Raw genomic sequence first — 20,414 nt, 5'->3', positions numbered from 1 at the left:
TCAAGGCCAACAATACCTTCCCTATCACAGATCGATACACAGACGCCGAGACTAGACACCTGCTCATGAGGAAGGGCGTATACCCATATGAGTACATGGATAGCTGGGCTAAGTTCACAGAGACCAGACTACCTCCTATCGACTGTTTTTATAGCAAGCTGAATGAGGCGTCCGTCTCACGAGACGATTACTCGCACGCGATTACCGTATGGAATAAACTTGGTTGTAAGAACCTTGGCGATTATCACGACCTGTACTTGAGGACAGATGTACTGCTGTTAGCCGACGTGTTTGAAACGTTCAGGCGGACCTGTTTAAAGCAGTATAAACTCGACCCCGCATGGTATTACACCAGCCCAGGTCTGTCGTGGGACGCCTTGCTTAGAAAGACCGGAGTTAATTTGGAATTGCTCACAGATTACGACATGCACCTATTCATTGAGAAAGGCTTGCGAGGTGGGATTTCCATGGCATCCAAACGATACGCTAAAGCAAATAATCAATACGTGAAAGGCTACGATCCTAACAAACCAACCAATCACATTCTATACCTCGACGCAAACAACCTGTACGGCTGGGCCATGAGCCAGTATCTACCTACAGGGGGATTCGAATGGGTACCCCACGTTGATGTTATGGAGGTTGCACCAGATTCGAACAAAGGTTATATCCTCGAGGTTGACTTAGAGTATCCCAAGGCATTACACGCATCGCACAACAGCTATCCCCTTGCACCCGAACGTATGAGGGTTAACCCAGACTGGATGTCTGAGTACCAACATAACTTGTCAGGTGGTCGTGTGACAGACGTTGAAAAACTCGTGCCTAACTTAATGAATAAGACCAAGTACATCGTTCACTATCGCAACCTACAGCTGTACCTGTCGTTGGGTATGAGGCTGGCCAAAATACACAGGGTGCTCATGTTTGACCAGAGCCCATGGATGGAGCCCTACATCAGAATGAACACAGACCTACGAAAAAAAGCCACCAGTGATTTCGAGAAAAATCTCTACAAGCTCATGAACAACTCGGTGTTTGGTAAGACTATGGAGAACCTGAGGAAACGCGTGACCGTGAAGCTGGTTAGATCTAGTGAGGAAGACAAGCTCAGGAAATTGATAGCCAGTCCGGCATTCAACCGTAGCAAGATATTCACATACGACCTGGCTGCCCTACACATGAAGAAAAGCCACATAAAATTCAACCGACCTGTTTACGTGGGGATGAGCATCCTCGATTTATCCAAACACCTGATGTACGACTTTTACTACAACGAGCTCAAGAAACAGTACGGCGATAGGTGCGAAGTACTGTACACTGACACGGATTCCCTGCTGATGGAGATTCGAACCGAGGACGTGTACGAGGACATGAAAAAACACCTCGATTTATACGACACCAGCGACTACCCTAAGACCCATGCCATGCACAGTACGGTAAATAAAAAGGTCCTAGGTAAGATGAAGGACGAGTGTGCTGGCACGCCCATAGCCGAGTACATAGGTTTGAGGCCAAAGATGTACTCCATACTGAAAGCCGACAATAGCGAGATCCGGAAGGCTAAGGGGGTTAAGAAGTATGTGGTGAAACAACACATCAAACACGCCAGATTCAAGGAAGCCCTGTTCAAGACCCGTACCTTTAGACATAAAATGAACACACTTAGAAGTGATGGGCACAAGATATACGGACTGACTATAAACAAGACGTCCCTATCGCCTATGGACACGAAACGTTGGATAGCTATTGATGGTATAAACACATACGCGTATGGACATGAAAAAATTTGAGTCTATTTACTACAGCCCGCGTGGGTACTGGAAAGGAGCTAGCGCAGTAGATAAGCTAGCTAAACTAGCGCGAGTACCCCCGGAGGAAGCCAAAGCGTGGCTTGAAAAACAAGCCTTGTGGCAGATCTATTTGCCTGCACCACGCTACGTACCTAGAAGGAGGTTCGGTATTAACATACCTAATAGCGTTCACCAGGCAGACCTACTGTTCCTACCCCACGACAAGAGGTACAAGTATGCCTTAACCGTAGTGGACGTAGCCAGTCGTTACAAGGAAGCCGAACCCTTGACCACGAAAGATTCGGCCCAGGTAGCCAGAGGATTCGAACGCATATACAAACGCAGCCCGCTGACGTGGCCAACAGAGCTGCAAGTTGACCCCGGACGGGAGTTCATGGGTGCCGTGTCACAACTGCTAGCCAAACACGATACAAAGGTCAGGCGTGGCACGGCCGGAGCCCATCGCAGTCAAGCTATAGTTGAGAGATTTAATAGGACTTTGGCTGAGCGTTTGTTCAGCCATCAGTATGCTAGGGAGATGGCCACCCCTGGAAAACGATCGACCGAATGGGTCACGAGGTTACCCGAGGTGGTGTCGGCAATCAACCATGAAGTCACCCGTCTCACCGGTAAGAAACCGGCAGACGCTATCAAACTAAAATCAATAGTTGCAGAGTCGGCCGCTCCATTGCGTGGGAAGGAGAAACAGATACCGGATAGGGCCCTAGTGAGGTATCTGTACCAGCCTGGGGAACACGAGGGTGATAGCCGTAAGCGAGCCACCGATCCTATATGGTCAGTCAAAACTTACAACATAGATAAAGTGGATATGAAAGCCGACGAACCTAACTTGTACTACTTGAGGGGTGGGCCGGGTAGGGGTTTTGTAAGAGAAGAATTATTGATCGTACCGTACGGCACAGTGTTACCGCCTGCCAAGTCACGGTAAACGTGATGGTGTGGTTTTGTAGTAGGGGTAATAGTAGCAAGAGCTAAGGGTCCCACCAAAGCCTCATTTAGTAAATGAGGCTTTTTAGAGGGGGTTTTTGAAAAGTGGTCCAGAACTCTCATTACCTATACTACTAAAGACAAAACATTGCTTTGGGCACATACGCTTTGGGTGGGCACATAAGTTTTTAGTCGATAGATTAAATTTCCTATATCTACTAAATATAACTAAAAGATATGTACGGTTATCAACAATTACATTTGGAGATTGTTCAAAGAGAAATTTGAGTTTACGTTTTTTGTCAGGGCCAGTTAAAAAAATTAAGAATTTCGTTGGATCAAAATTCACTTGTAGTTTCAAGGTTTTACCAATGGTTTTGTTTTGCTAAAATAACCTGAAGCATTTTGTAATTCGCTTGCGAAATCAGCCAAAAGAACAGTGTTGTCGGCAATAAACGAAGAAGATAACTGTATATTTACATTCTCAAGCATCGCTGTCATCAGTGAGTAATTGTAATCATTAATGAATAAACAAAATAAAGACGGTGAAAGATTTTCACCTTGCGCACGCCCGTATAACATGGAATATGATCTGAGAAGTTATCATGTGAAGATACATGAGATGTGATATTTGCATACATGTTTTGTATAAACGTGAGCTTTTTAACTGTAATTCCATTGTTAGTGATATTTTTTTTGCCAATGTCACTGATTCTCTCGTCAACGTGTACTTTCAGCTAACGTGTGGATCATCAACAGTTTGGCGTGTCTAGGGAACACCTGTGTTTCAGCTGGCTTCGCCTCAGTGTACGTCTTCACGGCAGAATTGCTGCCAACTACGTCGCGAAACTTTGGCATGTCCTTGAGTTCTGTGTTCTGTAGAGTTGGAAGTTTATCATCACCCTACATAAATGACCTGGTGAGTCTACGTCGTCTAACGTCCGGTTTTAAAATGAAAGTGTTCAGTTGAGGTATAATCTTGTATCGCAAGAGTGTTAACTGAGCAACTGAAAAGTTGCAACTGCAAAATAAAAGGTAATTAAATTAAAAGCAGTTGATAAAAAAACGACTTTCTAACAATCTTGACAGCAAAGGACAGCTTACATCATATAGTACACGAGAAACGCATAAATAAAATAGACGAAAGATATGGTGAACAATTTGTTGGGAGACAAAACGATCGTACTTTAGAAATCTTGAAATCAATCGGTGACCACGGTGACTCCATATTTAAACAGGTCTTCCAAAAGAGTCAGTAAGTTTACTTGAGCTGTCGAACCAAGTTTGAGGAGGTCATTATGCGACGGTGGCGTATTGACCACACAAGATGTACTCACAAATACTTTAGTTATTAAACGGTGAGGATCCTCCGTTTTGTGATAAGCATGTTCTGCTTGACTGTATTGATTTTCTATCACAAGGGATCGATATTTCAATGGAAAAAAATACGACAATGAAGGCTCTTCTTACTGTTGTTGATATTCATTTACTTCTTGCATTTTTAAAAGATAGAGAACAATTTCATGAAACGCAATTGTAATGTTTTGCAAATAGGTAAACGTTCATTTGTAGCGTGCAATAGAGACTGCTGGAGGTTGTATCCTCTAGGGGGTTAAAGTACTTTAAAATAATCTTGGACCCGTGAAGGTCCCGGGGTAGAATAGGCCTTCAGCAACCCATGCTTGCCATAAAAGGCGACTCAGCTTGTCGTAAGAGGCGACTAACGGGATCGGGTGGTCAGACTCGCTGACTTGGTTGACACATGTCATCGGTTCCCAATTGCGCAGATCGATGCTCATGTTGTTGATCACTGGATTGTCTGGTCCAGACTCGATTATTTACAGACCGCCGCCATATAGCTGTCATATTGCTGTGTGCGGCGTAAAACTAAACTCACTCACTCACTAAAATAGTCTTGCTGAGAGGTTATGTAAGTTTCAGGACATTCAGACAGATAGACAGACATTTATATTCATCCTCCCAGTATACATAATAATACACAATCATGATAATGTGTAACCAATCAGGGCATTTCACAGTATGCACAGTTTGTGTCTCTTGTTTGCATGTTATAAGAATATACATGTAGATACATTTCTTATCATAACCACATTTTCACTCTGAAGAATAGAAATAAAATTTATAATTGTTGGGAAGTTCCTGAAATATTTCTTAATGTGTTTATTCCGGATATTAGTGTATGCGTCACATACATATAACGCATGCCATTCACCTTTAGTTACTAATATGAAATGAAATTTTACAATATAGAATATTCTTGTTTTTTTATCTCCATGAAATGCGACCGTCATTGTCTGAAGATAGTAACATACGATAAACTGTTTTGGTAACAAATAATCACGCATGTTTAAGAGTTAACTTTCATGCCTGTTTGATTACAAAACTTTTCAAGAAAATCAGTCTTCTTCTGAAACTGCCCACAAGTATCAGCAGCAGATGGCACATCATCAGCAAACATGAGAGAACAAACATTGCTAATTGAAGATGAAACTGTAATACCCTGGTCAGCATCCCTCTCTGAACGACAGCACAACTTACTGATGAAAATAACAAATATATGTGTGCTCAATACACATCTTTGACGGGTACCAGTATTACAAGAGAAACTACCTGATAAGCCACCACATGTCCTTACTGAAGCATATAGAGAGTTGTAATTATACCACTTGTACCGACTTCTGTAAGTGGTTTCATAAGCACATCATGCCTTAAGGTATTTAAAATTTGGTGAAATCCACAGACAATAAAATCTACCCTCTTTTCTAACCAATATATATTTTTAACTAAAGACTGCAGAGAAAATATATGATCACTTGTAGAATAATCAGCTCTAAACCCAGCTTGCGGATCACCAATAATGAATTTTATTATGATCTTTACACCAAACTAGAATGTAAGGTTTTAGGAACAAACATGAAAATCACCAGAGTCAAGAGTTTTATTTCAAAGATGAGTAAGATATTGCACAATCAGATGCCTAGAAGCCTTTAAACCAGGACATTCAAAGTGATTTATTTAACCTTACCACATTTTTAATCACAGAAAAAAGTAATTTTTATCTATGGCTAAAATTGCCAATCATCACTAGCATCTAAGGAGGTCGTGTAAACCCAGCTAGGGTCCACGCAGGTACCAAAGATAGTGTGAGTTTCCATAGTCCATGGTGTGGTGATCTACCATCATTTCTTGGCGATCTGTAGCCCATTTATATATTGTCTTGTTCTGTAAAGAAATATCGCTTTATGATTAAATGCTAATTTCCAGTGCTCAACGTTGTCTAGCTATGATAGTTATTTTACCGTACTTCAGATATTTATATCGTGCAAATATATTGTTTACGTGGAACTCTTATAGTCACGTTATTGCAGAAATACTGCCGATGTCACTTTAAATTCTCGCTCACACAGTCGCATACAGTCGCATACCTCATGTTTGATTGTAAGTGTAACATGTGTCAACTAATCCTTTGCTTTCTTCAGACTATGCACATCAGTAGCCGATACAGTCAGATACTGCCCATGTTGGTGTTTGGTGGAGTGACGGCCATGTCAGGACTTCTCGCACTTCTTCTTCCAGAAACGAAAAATACAAAACTTCCGGAGACAATCAAAGAAGCGGAAAAACTCGGAACGTGAGTGAAGAAAATATGTCCAGAAATATAAGTAAATGTAGTATGGATGTAGAATACATAACTGTAACATATTGAAGGCACACGATCACGCCACACTTCTCTAAAACTCAATATTGCATCTCTCTCATTAATACTTACTATCAGCCTCTACCGAATCTACCATATAATTCATTCCGAAAAAAGTTTTAAGATTAAAATATGAAATTGAAATTTAAAGTTGTAATCATTATGAATTAACGCAACGTTAACGTTGCATTAAATCGACTCTCGCGCCCTCTACCAACAGAACTATATGTCAAGCGAACCCCGTGGAACGCTCTTTACGAATATTCTATAACGCAGTTTGTGCGTTACACACAAACACACACACACACACACACACACACACACACACACACACACACAACACACACACACACACACACACACAAATATACATATGTGTGTGTGCATATGTTTATGCCAATTGGTGCTCAAGTTATCGATGTTTAATTTTACGCCACACCGGCCAATATTCCAGCCAAATGGCGACGGTCTGTAAATATTTAAGTATGGACCAGACTGGTGCCTGTCTAGTGATCAACAGCATGAGCGATTATTTACAGCGATTATTTATTTATTGGAAGATGCAAATAAACATTATTTATTCCAACAGGGCTGCCTATGACGATGGAGCAGCTCGTGGACAAGACACGATTCTCCTGGATGACTGCAAGTCCCCCGATGTATGAAGGACCTGGATAATCTCAGTGTGAAGACATGTAGCAGCTGTTCTACATTCTAAACGTCATGGACATAAACCTTTTGGTGTAATACTTAGAATTATAATTTGACGGAACCGACAATAATGCGTCCAATCTCAGAGAACATACAGTTAAAACGTGGCCAGATATATGGAAGGCTCAGTATTCTCTTTATGTCTTTTTAGGCTCAAGTTATAGATGTTCTACAGTAATGATTCTTGTGGATTGATACATACTTAGCTTGATTTAGAATGTTTAAATGTACTATAATATTAATACTAACTTACAAATGATTTATTAAATCTACTGACTGAAACGAATAACAGAATACATAAAATTAAAAATGTTCCCGTATATAATAATATATATTATACGTTTTGAGATTTCTGAACCAACGGTGCAATACAAAGATGCACAATAAGACTATATCTGGGTTTGAAATGCAATAAAGCTGAACAAACATAGATACACTTGTATTTTATGTGTTTCTTATTTGTTAGGCCTAGTGGGGTAGCCTAGTGGTTCGTAACGCTGAAAACTTAAATTCGATTCCCCAAATGGGTACAATGTGTGAAGTTCATTCTGGTGTTCCTCGCCTTGATATTGTTGAAATATTGCTGGAAGCGGCGTAAAATCATACTCGCTCGCCTCGCTCATTTATAGAGAAGTCTGTGTACAAGAGTGTAATAAGCGGCATCTTCTGACCACGATATATACTGAAGTACACAAGAAAGTACACATCTGTGCTGTGAGACCCCGCGTTAAAATGTGTTTTGAATGTGACTTCACAAATATTGTGTACGTGCGGCCAATACATCAAAGTTCAGTTTGGGGTCAACGTCACTGTTTTAGTACCTTTCAGGCATATTAGTTGACGATGGCAGAAGTCATAGTGCTCTCCCTCATATGATAATTTGTGCCTGCAATATCATGTTGTCCAAGAAGATTTGTTCTGAGCGTGTCACATCGGAGCACCTACGTACTGAAATACTGCCGATGTGACTAGAAATCTTAGCTCACTCACTCATATGCTGAATCTTGACTTATGAGAGAGAGTTCAGAGAACTACGGTGTGTATGTGTATTCAGGGGTTCATTTCTTAAAAAGCCACTTGCCACGGTGCAAGTGACTTCAAGAAAGTAATTTGTCCTGACTAATTTTCCACTTATTTTATGACACAATACATGGTTGACGGTAATGTTTACTAAACTATTTATCGAAGAGTGATGAAGTTCGAAGAAAGATATCTCTACTTTATTGTTATTGCGAAATATAATTTTTATTAGAGCTACATTATGAGCAGATATGAAATGAAACTCAACTTTATTTGCAGTTTGAATCCATAAGTGGAAATTATCTAGTAGTCCCTGGACAAGTAAGATACAATCATTTGATTGCCCGTAATGAAAACTGACTTGTCCCGGACATCCTACGATGGGATTTTTTAACCCCTGGTGCAACACTGTATACCATATTTTAACATTATGATTGTTAATTCGCAATATTCTAGTACTATGTTTGATAGAGACCAGAGTATGACAAAGAGGTACTGAAAGTGATTGTGCTAATAAAAGAGTGGGTTCAGTCTTTGAAGCGACTGTGCGCAGAAAAGAGTGGATTTCATCTTGGAAGCAATTGCGTCTAGAAAATATTGGGTTTAGTCTTTGACTGAATGAATGAAGCGCCCTACAATAATTGAAGAGTGGTTTGTTCTGTCGTAATATGCAAGTGTATAACAAATACCTATACTGTTGAAAACAACCTTTCGGGGTCATTTTAGACCCCTTGAACAACTTCTAAATGCCGCTTAAAGACATCATGTCTGAACATAAGAAACAGTCACACTGGTGCCTTTTAACAAACGAGGACTGCACAAAAAGTAGTCAGCCTCACCAAGAAATAAAACAAATACAGCCGTTTCTATGTTTTATTTTTCTACATATTATCTGTCAAACTGTTTTGGTATGTTCCAGCTTTACGATCCCCATTTCTTTGAATATTTATATTGGTAATCACAAGGACATTACGAACACTACTCAAAACAAAAAAAGAAAAGAAAGAAACGCACAGCTGAAAATTGTTATCAATTTATCCACTTAAGATTCAGTAATACAGGGCAGTCATGAAGAAAACCTGAATGAACATAAACAGTGCAGTGCAGCAAGAAACTGTACGTCACAAATGACAAGTGTTCAGAGGTCGCAGGGCAGTATCTTGTGTGGCCACCATTAGCATAAATGGTTGCTTGGCATCGGCGTCCCATAGACTGGACCAGATTCCAGTGCCTGGGAATAAGTTACTACTCTTTCCTCATGGCCACAAACAGAGCAGGTAATGTCAGAGGATCACGGTGTCGCACGCGACGATCCAATTCGTCCCAAATGTGTGCAATAGGATTAAGATCCAGTGATCGTGAGGGCCAATCAAGGATCTGAACGTTAATCTGGGCAAGGAAATCCCTGGTTATTCTTGCTGTATGCGGCCGAGCGTTATCGTGCTGAAACGAGACGTTCTGGCGGTTCATGAAAGGAAGGACATGAGGCCTGATGATTTCATCACGGTAACGTCGAGCTGTCAAATTGCCCCGGACCTGAATGAGATCTGTCCTGCCACTGTATGAGATGCCGGTCCAAACCATGACAGTTTCACCACCAAATCTGTCCACTTCCTTTACACAATTTGCAGCGTAGAGTTCTTCCATCGGGTCGTCACAGCATGTAACGTGACTCATCACTGAAGAACAGTTCTCCACCTTTGCAATGGCCATTGAAGATGTTGGCGACACCACTGTCAGCGTTGTTGCCGATGTTGACGTGTACGGACAGGTCCTCGCATAGGTCCCCTCAAACGAATACCAGCCTCACGTAAGCGGTTCCTCGTAGTCTGATCAGATATTTTCCTGAGTCCTGGCACTACCGATGTTGTGGAGAATGCTCTGGTGAACCTGTGGTCACACGGGGGCGACCTGACCTGGGGCGATCACGTGTTGACCCTTGCTGCTGGTATCGATGCCAAAGTCTTGCTATGGTACTCTGTGACACATTCAGTTGACTTGCAATCGCAGAGTGAGACTCCCCAGCCTCCAAAAGACCATCGCATCGTTGCGCTGAGCCTCAGTAAGTCTAGGCATGACTTTAACAACAAATTTAATATTGTCAACTGTCGCAAGAGCATTGAAACCCACCGACTTTTATTTGAAAAGATGCATGGAATGTGCGTGCAAAAGGAAACGCATGAATTTCGTTCCATGCACAATTCATTGCATTTATTGAGGAAAACAGATTTTGGCGCGTTTGGACGAGTTGTCCTCAATGACAATGGATTCAAATTCGGAAATGTTTGTAGACAGCGTTCACCATAGATGTACTGAATACATATATAGACACCAATGATTCAAATTCGAAAAGTTACATGGAAAAATACTACCTATGCGTTTCTTTTGTTTAGTAGTTTATTTAATATTTCCACTTACTGATACATGATGCCAAGGGTTCTAAATACTAAATACTAAATACTAAATACTAAATACTGAGTAGTCACACAAGTGAAAGCTCAAAATATATTGTAAACAGTGCCAGTGTGAAATCCGTTTCGAAAATATTTCCCGGGGTAAATAATCTTTAGTTGTAGTAACTGAAGTCATAAACCTGGAAGTTTTAGGTTGGTCAAGGTTGAATATACTTTTACTCGGATCTACGCAGTTGGAATTTGATGGCAAGTATCAATCAAGTGAGCGAGCCTGACCACCCGATGCCGTTAGTCGTCTCATACAAGAAGCATCGGTTGCTGAAGACCAAAAGTAACCCGGATCTTCACGGGTGTAGTCTGTCATACAGACCAGGAAAGCAAATATATCCAAGAAAGCCCACGCAAGTCTTAAGAATGTCTCAAAGTACCTTTTCAGTATGTTTATACTTTTATCTATGAACTCGTTTTTTGTAAGACATGTTCATTACAGAGACTAGCTGTTTGTCTACTTTACCCTGAACTTGCGTACTTGCAACCAAATCTGTGCAGCCTTCTGTCTGTAATATATGTCGGCCCAGTTTACACCCGTTAACAATGTTTAATGTTCTCAAAACAGAATAGGAAAAGGTGTCGCCCAATTCGTGTATACGAGGGAATCAAATCCATGACAGACTTCTTACAACAAACTGTCAACCAGTCACCAGGTGATCGTTGTATGATGTGAACTTTGCATTGTATGATTTTCAATTTTAAGCAAAAACATTCCGGCTGAAAATAAACAGTAACAACTGGGTGATGCAAGATGACTGTCAAAATTAATGGTCTACAGTGCCTTATTGAAAATCTTGAAAACCTAAATTCTAAATCAAGAATGACACCCAATGCATGTGTATGGGGCTACTGCGTTGTGCACGCGCATCCACTGCGTTGTGATTAGGGACTGTAGTAGAAGTGGTGGTGCGTTTAACGCTTGTACTTCCTTTCCAAACTGAAAGTTCAAGTTCCCCTACGATTCTAACTTGTAAATGTGATTTTCTCGGATGAAAGTTCTGCATAGCTGTTTCCTAATGCGCTGAAATTCAGGACCAAATAAACTGAAAAACCTTTGTATCAGCGCCCAATTTACCTGTGGGGTGGCATATTTGTGTTAGGGGCAACGCCCCTCTGTGTATTTGAAGGGAATACGAACAGTGAGCGGTACACATTCTCGAGGGACATTTACTACTACTACTACTACTACTACTACTACTACTACTACTACTACTACTACTTCATAAATTAATAACTATTCACCTGTATTTGAATCTGGAGTTATGTTCTGCTAATATTCACATTTAATACGTGAGTAAAAAATGTTAAAAAATGACCTTTAAATTCTCAGTAATTTCTGATCATACAGTGTAGCTGGCCAATAGCTGGATTTAGCTCGGGAGTTTAGTTTTACGCCGCACTCAGCATATTTCAGCTATATGGATGAGGACTGTGAATAATCGAGTCTGGGCCACATAACCCAGTTATCAACAGAATGGGCATCGATCTACGCAATTGGAAACCGATTTAGATTTGGGTATAGTATGGCCAGGAGGCCTGTTTTACAGCTACTGTCATTCGTCACTGATCGCCCCTTTCCATCACCTCGAAGAAGATCGCTATTCGCCTTGTCTCGGTATAACACGAGTGGACACCGAATGGACTACTGTTGGACCACAGTAGCGAGCAAGGGGGTGCAGCTCTAGAAATGTTCCCTACTGACCTGTGTTCGTCTTCACAAGCCGTAAATTTCCCCCAAATCTAAAGCTACACATTGGAGGTCAGGACAAAATTTGTTTCTGCATCTAATTTTTAAGTGTAATCTTTGATCAAAATGTTTGATCACATAGTCCAGCCACATCAACTAGATTTCATGGAAAGGTACTAAAGCTCTCAATTTACTGAAAAGCGTGGCTGCCACAAAGAGGGGTGCTGATAAATTGCCCTTGCTTCTTTTGTACAAAGCACTAATTTTGTCTACATTAGAATATGGTTGTAAAGTTTTCATGAATGCTGCAAAATGTCATTTGGCTAAACTTGATCGTGTTCAAGCTAAAGCTCTTCGGACATGCACTAGTACCTTCCCTACGACTCAGTTTCTGCCTTGCATGTGGAATGCTCAGAACCTACTTTGCAATATCATCATCGTCTTAAAGTTGCCCTCAAGTACTTATTTATCCTTCATCTAAGTATCAACCAGCAACTGATATATTGTGTAATTGTGTGGAATATATGTCATGTGTGATTGGAATCATGGGAAACCACCATTTGGATTACTCGTTGAACAGTTTACATTACAAGTTGAACAAGTTGAACAATCTTAAGCTGATTGCTGCTCAATCTCTCCCTAAAACGGTTCCATTGACTTTAACACAACTCTCGATTTCACAGGATTTATCGGAGTGTTGTTAAAATCCTAACCCAATTCACACGAAATACAGTAATTTTACTCATATTTAGATTGATGCTTCAAAGGATCCCAGAACTGGTCATGCTGGTGGAGCCTTTTATACTCCCGATCTTGGTTTATCCAAAAGATTTAGACTGACTGATCATCTGTCTGTATTTGTAGCAGAATTGACAACCATACATCAAGCTATAAAATGGGTAAAAGATATTGAAGTGATACCTTTTGCTGACTCGTTGCCAGCTATACAAACAATACAATCAGGTGTCCAAGGTCCACCTTGACTTGCAATACGACATTTCGTATTTTGATACTGTTTTAAACTCCGTGTACATAAGCTTTGATATTGTTTCGATTCCTGCACATGTCGGTGTAGCTGGAAACGACGGAGTTGGCACACTTGCTAAGGTGGCTTGCAACAGCTCACGGCCAGATATTCAATCAAATTAAGCCAATTCCAAGAGATTAATGGTTTGTCATGTCATTGGCAAAGTACATGGGACAATGAAACATGGGACATGTAGACACAGTACTTGTCCCGTCGTAAACAAACTTTTCAATATTCGTCGGCGCTGTCTCAAAAATGAAGTTGTTTTAACTCGCCTCAGGCTAGGACATTGTGGATTAAAGGCATATAGAAGTATTTTAGATAAAGACCTATCTTCCGAAAGCTTTAACTTACACTGACCAGAAACAGTTCACTGAGTGTCCAGCGCATGAAAACCCACGAAGGCTCTTCGAGAAACTGTGCTTAACAAAACAAAAAAAAATTTCACATTGAACGCAATACTTTGCAATAATTTAATGTATGGTTGCATAAAAAGAGCTTCGTTAAAACGGATAAGTACGACGTAATTTAACTGAACAAAAATATAACAGCTTGTTAAGTGTTGGGTGCATATACGCCTTTTAGGGCCCAAGGTCGCCCTAAAACCACATCTACCAACCTCATTTAACCACGTACTTACCTACCTACCTACCTACCTCCCTATACCTACCTATACCTACCTTTTGACTTGCCGTTGATTGAGTTTGCTGTGCGGCAGGGCGACGTCGACAGCTGTGTGATGACTGTGGTTCATTGATTTGCGAGTCGTTGACAATCTGTTCTCTGGCAAATATATATATATTATTATTATTATTATGGAAAGATTTTGTCGCTATTTGTTAAATGCAGAACATTAGAGATATTGAATGTCATAATAATTTTACTAGTGTGACACCAGAATCACTATCAGTTTGTAATTTGCCAAAGCACGACGTAACAATGTCCAACTAACAATGTAGTATAGACGATTTACAGACTTTAATGAATAGTGGAGTCACACTATAAGATTTGTTTATTGAGAACATTGCAATATACAAACAAAAACTGAAATGACAATACTACAGACTTTCGGTACTAAATTTACCTCAAATGACTTAGTCAATCAAAGTTGTCAGATATAAGACAAATATAAAAACAAATGAAGCAATAGAAAAATTCGCAAAAAAAATCACGTCTAATAGCACTACTATAGCACTGTTTTTATGCTATTACTCTGTATCCCTCAAATTTACACAGATCAAATAGGATATGTGGAAATAACTTTTGCCTTACTGGACATTCAGTGGAATGCGTAAGGGCAAAAACTTGGGCAAAACTTACATACATACAGATAGCAGCTTAAAACAATAGCTGAGACTACAGATGGCAATTAGGTGAGTCATGAAATGCATGAGCATGAAATGCATGAGCTGACCACAGGCATTAAGAGTCATCTCAAAGATATTTATGCGTTTTCTTGAGTGTTCAATATGTCTCATCCTTTGATTAACATCTTACTACGTGTCTTTCTTTCATGAAGTTATGCGAAAATCGTATTGAATATCTCAAAGATATGTAGGTGGCATGACCAACCGATGATCCACAGAACTGGATAATGCTCCCTGGTTTGCTTTTGAGACGACCCAAACCCACCCTCCGTCACCCAAACACACACAGACACAATCACACACACACACACACGCACGCACACACACACACACACACGCACGCACACACACACACACGCTCGCACACACGCTCGCACGCCTTGATATTTTACGTCCATTATCGTTTTTATTGAAGTTAAGTCAAAATGGGCGTTTAAAAAGTGCCCTTTGTAATACAAAGTCATCGCGCACTAGAGCCATAATCTGTTCCAAATGCGTCACTTTGGATTTTGAAAAAAAATCCCATTTCCATGCAGTCCTATCATACGTGTCCTGTCATTAATTGTATATGGCCGCGTGATTTTCCATTCCATTTTTGTTTTCAGCAAAACAGACTGGAACAGGCTAAATATGTCGCCCAAACTTCGTAGGCTATCAACTACTAGCATCAACATGGCTGGACCTAGCTGCATATTGGTAGGTAGAATTTGCTTTCGTACTTTTTAAATGTGAGTGTTCTTTTCAACTTAAGAATCTGAATAATGAAACCGACTTGTAGCAATTGTTTAATTACAGCAACAGGTGACACAACTAATTTTCAAGAGTATATCTTGTATATATAATGACATATAATGACCGTATATAATGACAATCGCTTTTGCTGAGTACTGCTTAAAATATTGATTTATCACATGGTGCTACAGCCATCTGTGGAGTGACGACAAAAACTCTGACAGTACAATACTGTGAAAATTACACGATGACACGATTAAAGCTTTAATGCCTGAACAACAATCGTCACATCGTGAGTGATTGGAAATGTATTCCATGCAGTCCTATCACATCTGTTCATCATAAAATTGTACATGGCCCCTCGGGACCATGGGTTGATGTACCCTTCGGGCTAAGGGAACATAAACAAACATCGAGGGTACATCATGCCATTGTCCCTTCGTGACCAGTGAACAACGTATAATATATGTCTACAGAAGAAACGTAAAATGAACCTGAGGCCAGAACAACTTCTATGAGGAAGCAATATAGACATGCCAAATAATGCTTGATTATGTTTAATACATTTTCTATCGTATAAAAGCCCTCTCTCTTTTTAGATAAACATGAATCATGCCCAAATCCTGTGTCTGGCCTATTCAGTGTCTGGATAGCGCGATGCTACACTGACGCCGATTGTGATGCCGACCAGAAGTGTTGTGGAGGCTGCCCCAGGGATTGTACTAACCCGGTGTTCAGATAAAGTAGCCAAGTAGGTGGCCGAGGCATCCCTGGTAAATGAATGTGTTGTGTGAGCCCATCTTACCAAAGGATGAAGCGTTGAAAAATAAACTCAGTGCTGTCAAATATGTGTTAATGTTGTCAGTTTCTGTGTTGGACCACTTTAAACATATATTGGTCATGGTTAGGGAAATGGTTGAGGAAGAAGCAATGCATGCAGTTGAAACTGGTACATTTACTGTGTTATTTAATATTCTAAGTGGTACTGAAAACACTGACGCTGTCGTTTTCATTATATTTCATAATATTAGCATATTTGTAACGTCCATATAATTCATCCTTAAGCATACCCAGAGCGCACAGAACAGAGATCAGATAAAAGGAAAGAGTTATAGGTCAACAGCTATCTTGAACAAGTGTATTTTTAGGCTGGACTTGAAGGTATGAAGGTCACAAGAGCCTCGAAGGTTTTGTGGGAGATTGTTGCAAACCATTGATCCTGCATGAACAAAGGATTTGTTTCCGTACATCACTGTCTTGACTTTGGGAACACCAAGCAATTTCTTATCCAGATCGGGTAGGCATGTACACTGTTAGAAGATTGGATAGATAAGAAGGTGCAGGTCCGGTGAGACAGTAGAAAACAAGGTTTAACAGTTTATACTAGATCCGGAACTCGACTGAAAAGTAGTGGAGAGTGTACAGTATAGGGTCAATGTGCTCGTATTTTCCAGATCGAGTCACAATGCGGGCTGCAACGTTCTGCACTCAACGAAGCCTGGCTATCTGGGTCTTTGATGCACCGGCCAGTAAACAATTACAGTAATCAAGTTTACTCATGACAAGTGACAATAGGGTCTGGCGTAAGTGAGTCGACTCTACACTTGGACCTCCGTATCTCAGGACCAAGGAGAATGCACTCCATCTTGTTGCTGTTGAGTTTAAGTTTGTATTTAGTCATCCAGGATTTAACGTCATCACAGCATTGGCCCGTGTTTGTTAGTGTGCTGTATGACTGCTCTTTGTCTGCAGGAAAACACTTGTATAACTGTTAATCGTCTGCGTAGTGATGACGATTTATGGTGTGTTGTGAAACAACACTTTCAAACAACTAAACATACAAACTGAAAAGGACTGGCCCAAAAGCCGATCTTGGGTGAGTTGGTGGCGAATGCTTGACATGTTACGGAGATGATAGTAAATAGTTTTGCTCTGCGGATTTATTTGAATCTCCATGGAGATACTGTTGTCCAAGAAGACTCCCAGATTTCTCACAGCAGTGGAGAAAGGGATGGAAATGTCCCCAATCTGAAGATGATGAAAGCGACACTTTTTATAGGTTCTGTGGAAAAATACAAGACACTCCCTCAATATTTTTTATATACAGGTCCATTTAGATCCATTTTGATATACAGAAGGTTGGGAGGATGGTAGAATCAAACAAAAATTTTGTGTATATTTCGATGACTGCCTTTGCTCTGTGGAAGGTCTTGTGGACAACCTGGAAGCACTGCACATCAGCCAAACAAGATGATTCACAGTTCATGCGCCACATGCTCAAACAGGATGACGTGAAGAATAAAATGCCTTCCAGGGCCCCCTTCCACACGAACTAAAACATGTATGCATCTCAAAGTACAAGTTCTAGAGGACGAAGTATGTTTTTTGTCTGCATGCCCTCAAATTACAAAAGATGGATGGTTTATGGTCTGCATGCATCTTGCACCTCAAATTTCAAACGATGTATGTTTTTTGTTTGCATCCGGTCCATGTAGAAAAAAAAAATATCGTGGGAGTGTCTTATATTTTTCCACAGAACCTATTCTCGCCAAAGGTCTGGAAGCAGAAACTCAACTTCTCTTTTGTCTTTCCTTTTCAATATGGGTGAGTAGCAGATTTTGCCACGTCTGCACAGAAATGGTTCCCCCATCAATCATAGGCGTTTTATCCCCCCAGTATCTCAAACTGTATCTCGTGTCTTGTAGCCATAGACTGGAAACGTTTCTCTACTCGGTGAATCGAGAAGCAACAACACTCTATTCTTTCCTTCATCTTTGGCTATGGCGAACTTTTTGCATGTGTAGACTCCTTCCGGGACTTCGGCAGCTTTTTGATGTTTGCTGCATGGAGGGGCTGCTACTGCCATGTCCTTGGACCCACCATTGTTGGGTAATGCTGTTTGTCGAATATTGCCCTGATATCCTTATAGTGGCTCTTTCCCTGCTAGCTGTCAGAAGATACAAGAATCTTTACCCTTGCATAAACAATTACCCACCAATCTGTTGAGGAGGAATGCATATTGAATACTCCACTGGAAGCAGCTGTGGTCGTACAGGTTCTCTATGTCCACAAAACAGTCATCAATCAATATCTCTTCTGGAACCTCGAGTGGTGTGTAGTCAATGTCTTTGTTTCTCCAAAGAATACATTTCATACATTTCCACAGTGGTCGATTGCACCACACTTGCAAGTCGTCACTGTCTAAGATGGTGGGGAGTTTTGGTATGGCATCGAGACAGTCGGTGCATTGGTTGTGTCTGTCCTTGGGTTCCGAGCAGTCTTGCGAGTATAATTCGTAGTTTTCCTGCTGCAGGTCGAAATTGGTGTGGTGGATAGAGGTACATGAAATCAACTATTTTGCTGTCTCGCAAAAGAACAGCAAATAGAGTTCGAGAAATTGCCGAGGAATCTGGTATCGCTTGTGTAGCCTGATTGCGGTAGGATTTGTTTCCCTCGGTTGGAAAGGAAAAGATATGAATTATTTAGAAGGTTTTGTAAGTCAGAAGTGGTCTTTGTGCCCCACATGGGTTGCGATATGTGATGTTTCCTCTTTGCTTCTCGAATGGGTAAATGGCATGATCAGATCATAGGCTTCACGTTATAGTTTGGTTCCTGGAATTTTGGTTATGCCATATACCTACAATATCTCTAATTGGGGTGCAGTTTTGCTGAGTGATAAAATACAGCTCATAATTACTACACATCTGGTTTTCCATGTAAATTTGTAGGTGATATGGCTTTGCAGCTGAAAAGTAGACGTAGAGAGGTGCAGTCACTGCAAATTTGCCGGTATTTAACCTCATTGTATATACTCAGGTGCTCCAGGATTTGTTTCTCTTGGTCGGAAAAGATATGAATTATCAAGCAGGGGCACAAAGACCGAAGTTCGGATTTTCGTATATCTGACTTGCAGATGAAAAGTAATCATAATGAGTCTCAGAGACGGCTGCACCTCTGATTTTCCTTCAAATTTGGGGGTGATTTTCCTTTGCGAGCCCGTACCACCATTGCCTATACTACTGTTTGTAATGTAAGGCCATAAGTAAAATTATTGTACCTTCATGTAAAATACTTTAATTTCATTTATCAATGACGCTTTAACAATAAACGTTGTAATATGTACTAGGGTTAGATGTACACATCTTTGCTGTAGGATCACCTGAAGTTGTGAGGGATAACACTGCTCCAAAGAGGCAAGATATATCAGTGGGACATATTCCGACAAGATAAAAACTGTGATAAAAAATGGGTAATTTTTTGTGTTTAAGTTGGGTGTACAAAGGATTCAAAGAATAGAACAGTTTAATAAAGCAGTGAAAGTCTGTGATATAAATGTCGGAATAGGAACAACTAAAATCCCCAGTTTTCAAACACAAGACACAGCATGTATCAAATCATCACGTCATACGACTGATAGCGATTGACAGCTTCTCGGCATAGAATTTAGCAGTTACCATGGCAGCGTTTAATACTTTTTCCAGTTGTCCCCATCCCTGGAGAGATGACATGGGAACTTGTTAAAGCGTCACTGACCAATGAAATGAAAGTATTTCACACAAAGATGCAATAACTTTCCATGCTCGGTTATCTGTATCCGTAGGTCATGTAACTTGCAACATCTTGACACTAGCTGTTTATCCGGGTACACAATATCTTACAGCATCTGCGTGGCTGCTACTGGTGGACCGCCAAAGCGCTCCAAGCGGACAAAGGGGAGCAACTTCAGGAATGTTGGTTTGCCATTTTGCATCCTCAATATCTCCAGGGTATACGTTTCGATAAGTCTGCACTATACCCTGCACGCATCTACGGGCATTGAGGTTGTTTTGCTTTATTTTCAACTCACTGTGTGCACGTGCACAACGTGTACAAAAGTACTCACTGGGCAGTTACAGTTTTGTCGTGTTAGTATCGATACCGCAAATACACACTACAATGGCTTTTAT

General features: G+C 40.7%; 2 protein-coding genes across 3 annotated transcripts in view; one reads left to right on the top strand and one right to left on the bottom strand.

Moving 5' to 3' along the window:
* LOC137287130 (organic cation transporter protein-like) overlaps positions 1 to 7,604 on the top strand; it is a 344,664-nt gene extending 337,060 nt beyond the window's left edge. Inside the window, exons 8-10 of one of the 2 annotated variants that reach the window (XM_067819276.1) lie at positions 3,479 to 3,660; positions 6,242 to 6,393; positions 7,049 to 7,604. In XM_067819276.1, the coding sequence (XP_067675377.1) occupies positions 3,479 to 3,660; positions 6,242 to 6,393; positions 7,049 to 7,124 (410 nt within the window). In that variant the 3' untranslated portion in view covers positions 7,125 to 7,604. The remainder of the gene's footprint in view (positions 1 to 3,478; positions 3,661 to 6,241; positions 6,394 to 7,048) is intronic. The other variant, XM_067819277.1, reaches the window with a different exon arrangement.
* The window catches only part of LOC137287131 (perlwapin-like), a 67,116-nt gene that overhangs the window by 1,382 nt on the left and 45,320 nt on the right, over positions 1 to 20,414 (bottom strand). The gene's annotated exons all lie outside the window — the stretch shown is intronic.

This window comes from Haliotis asinina, chromosome 6, assembly GCF_037392515.1.
Source record: "Haliotis asinina isolate JCU_RB_2024 chromosome 6, JCU_Hal_asi_v2, whole genome shotgun sequence".
NCBI classification, from domain to species: Eukaryota; Metazoa; Mollusca; class Gastropoda; order Lepetellida; family Haliotidae; genus Haliotis; species Haliotis asinina.
This window is presented reverse-complemented; position numbering and strand designations above follow the sequence as displayed.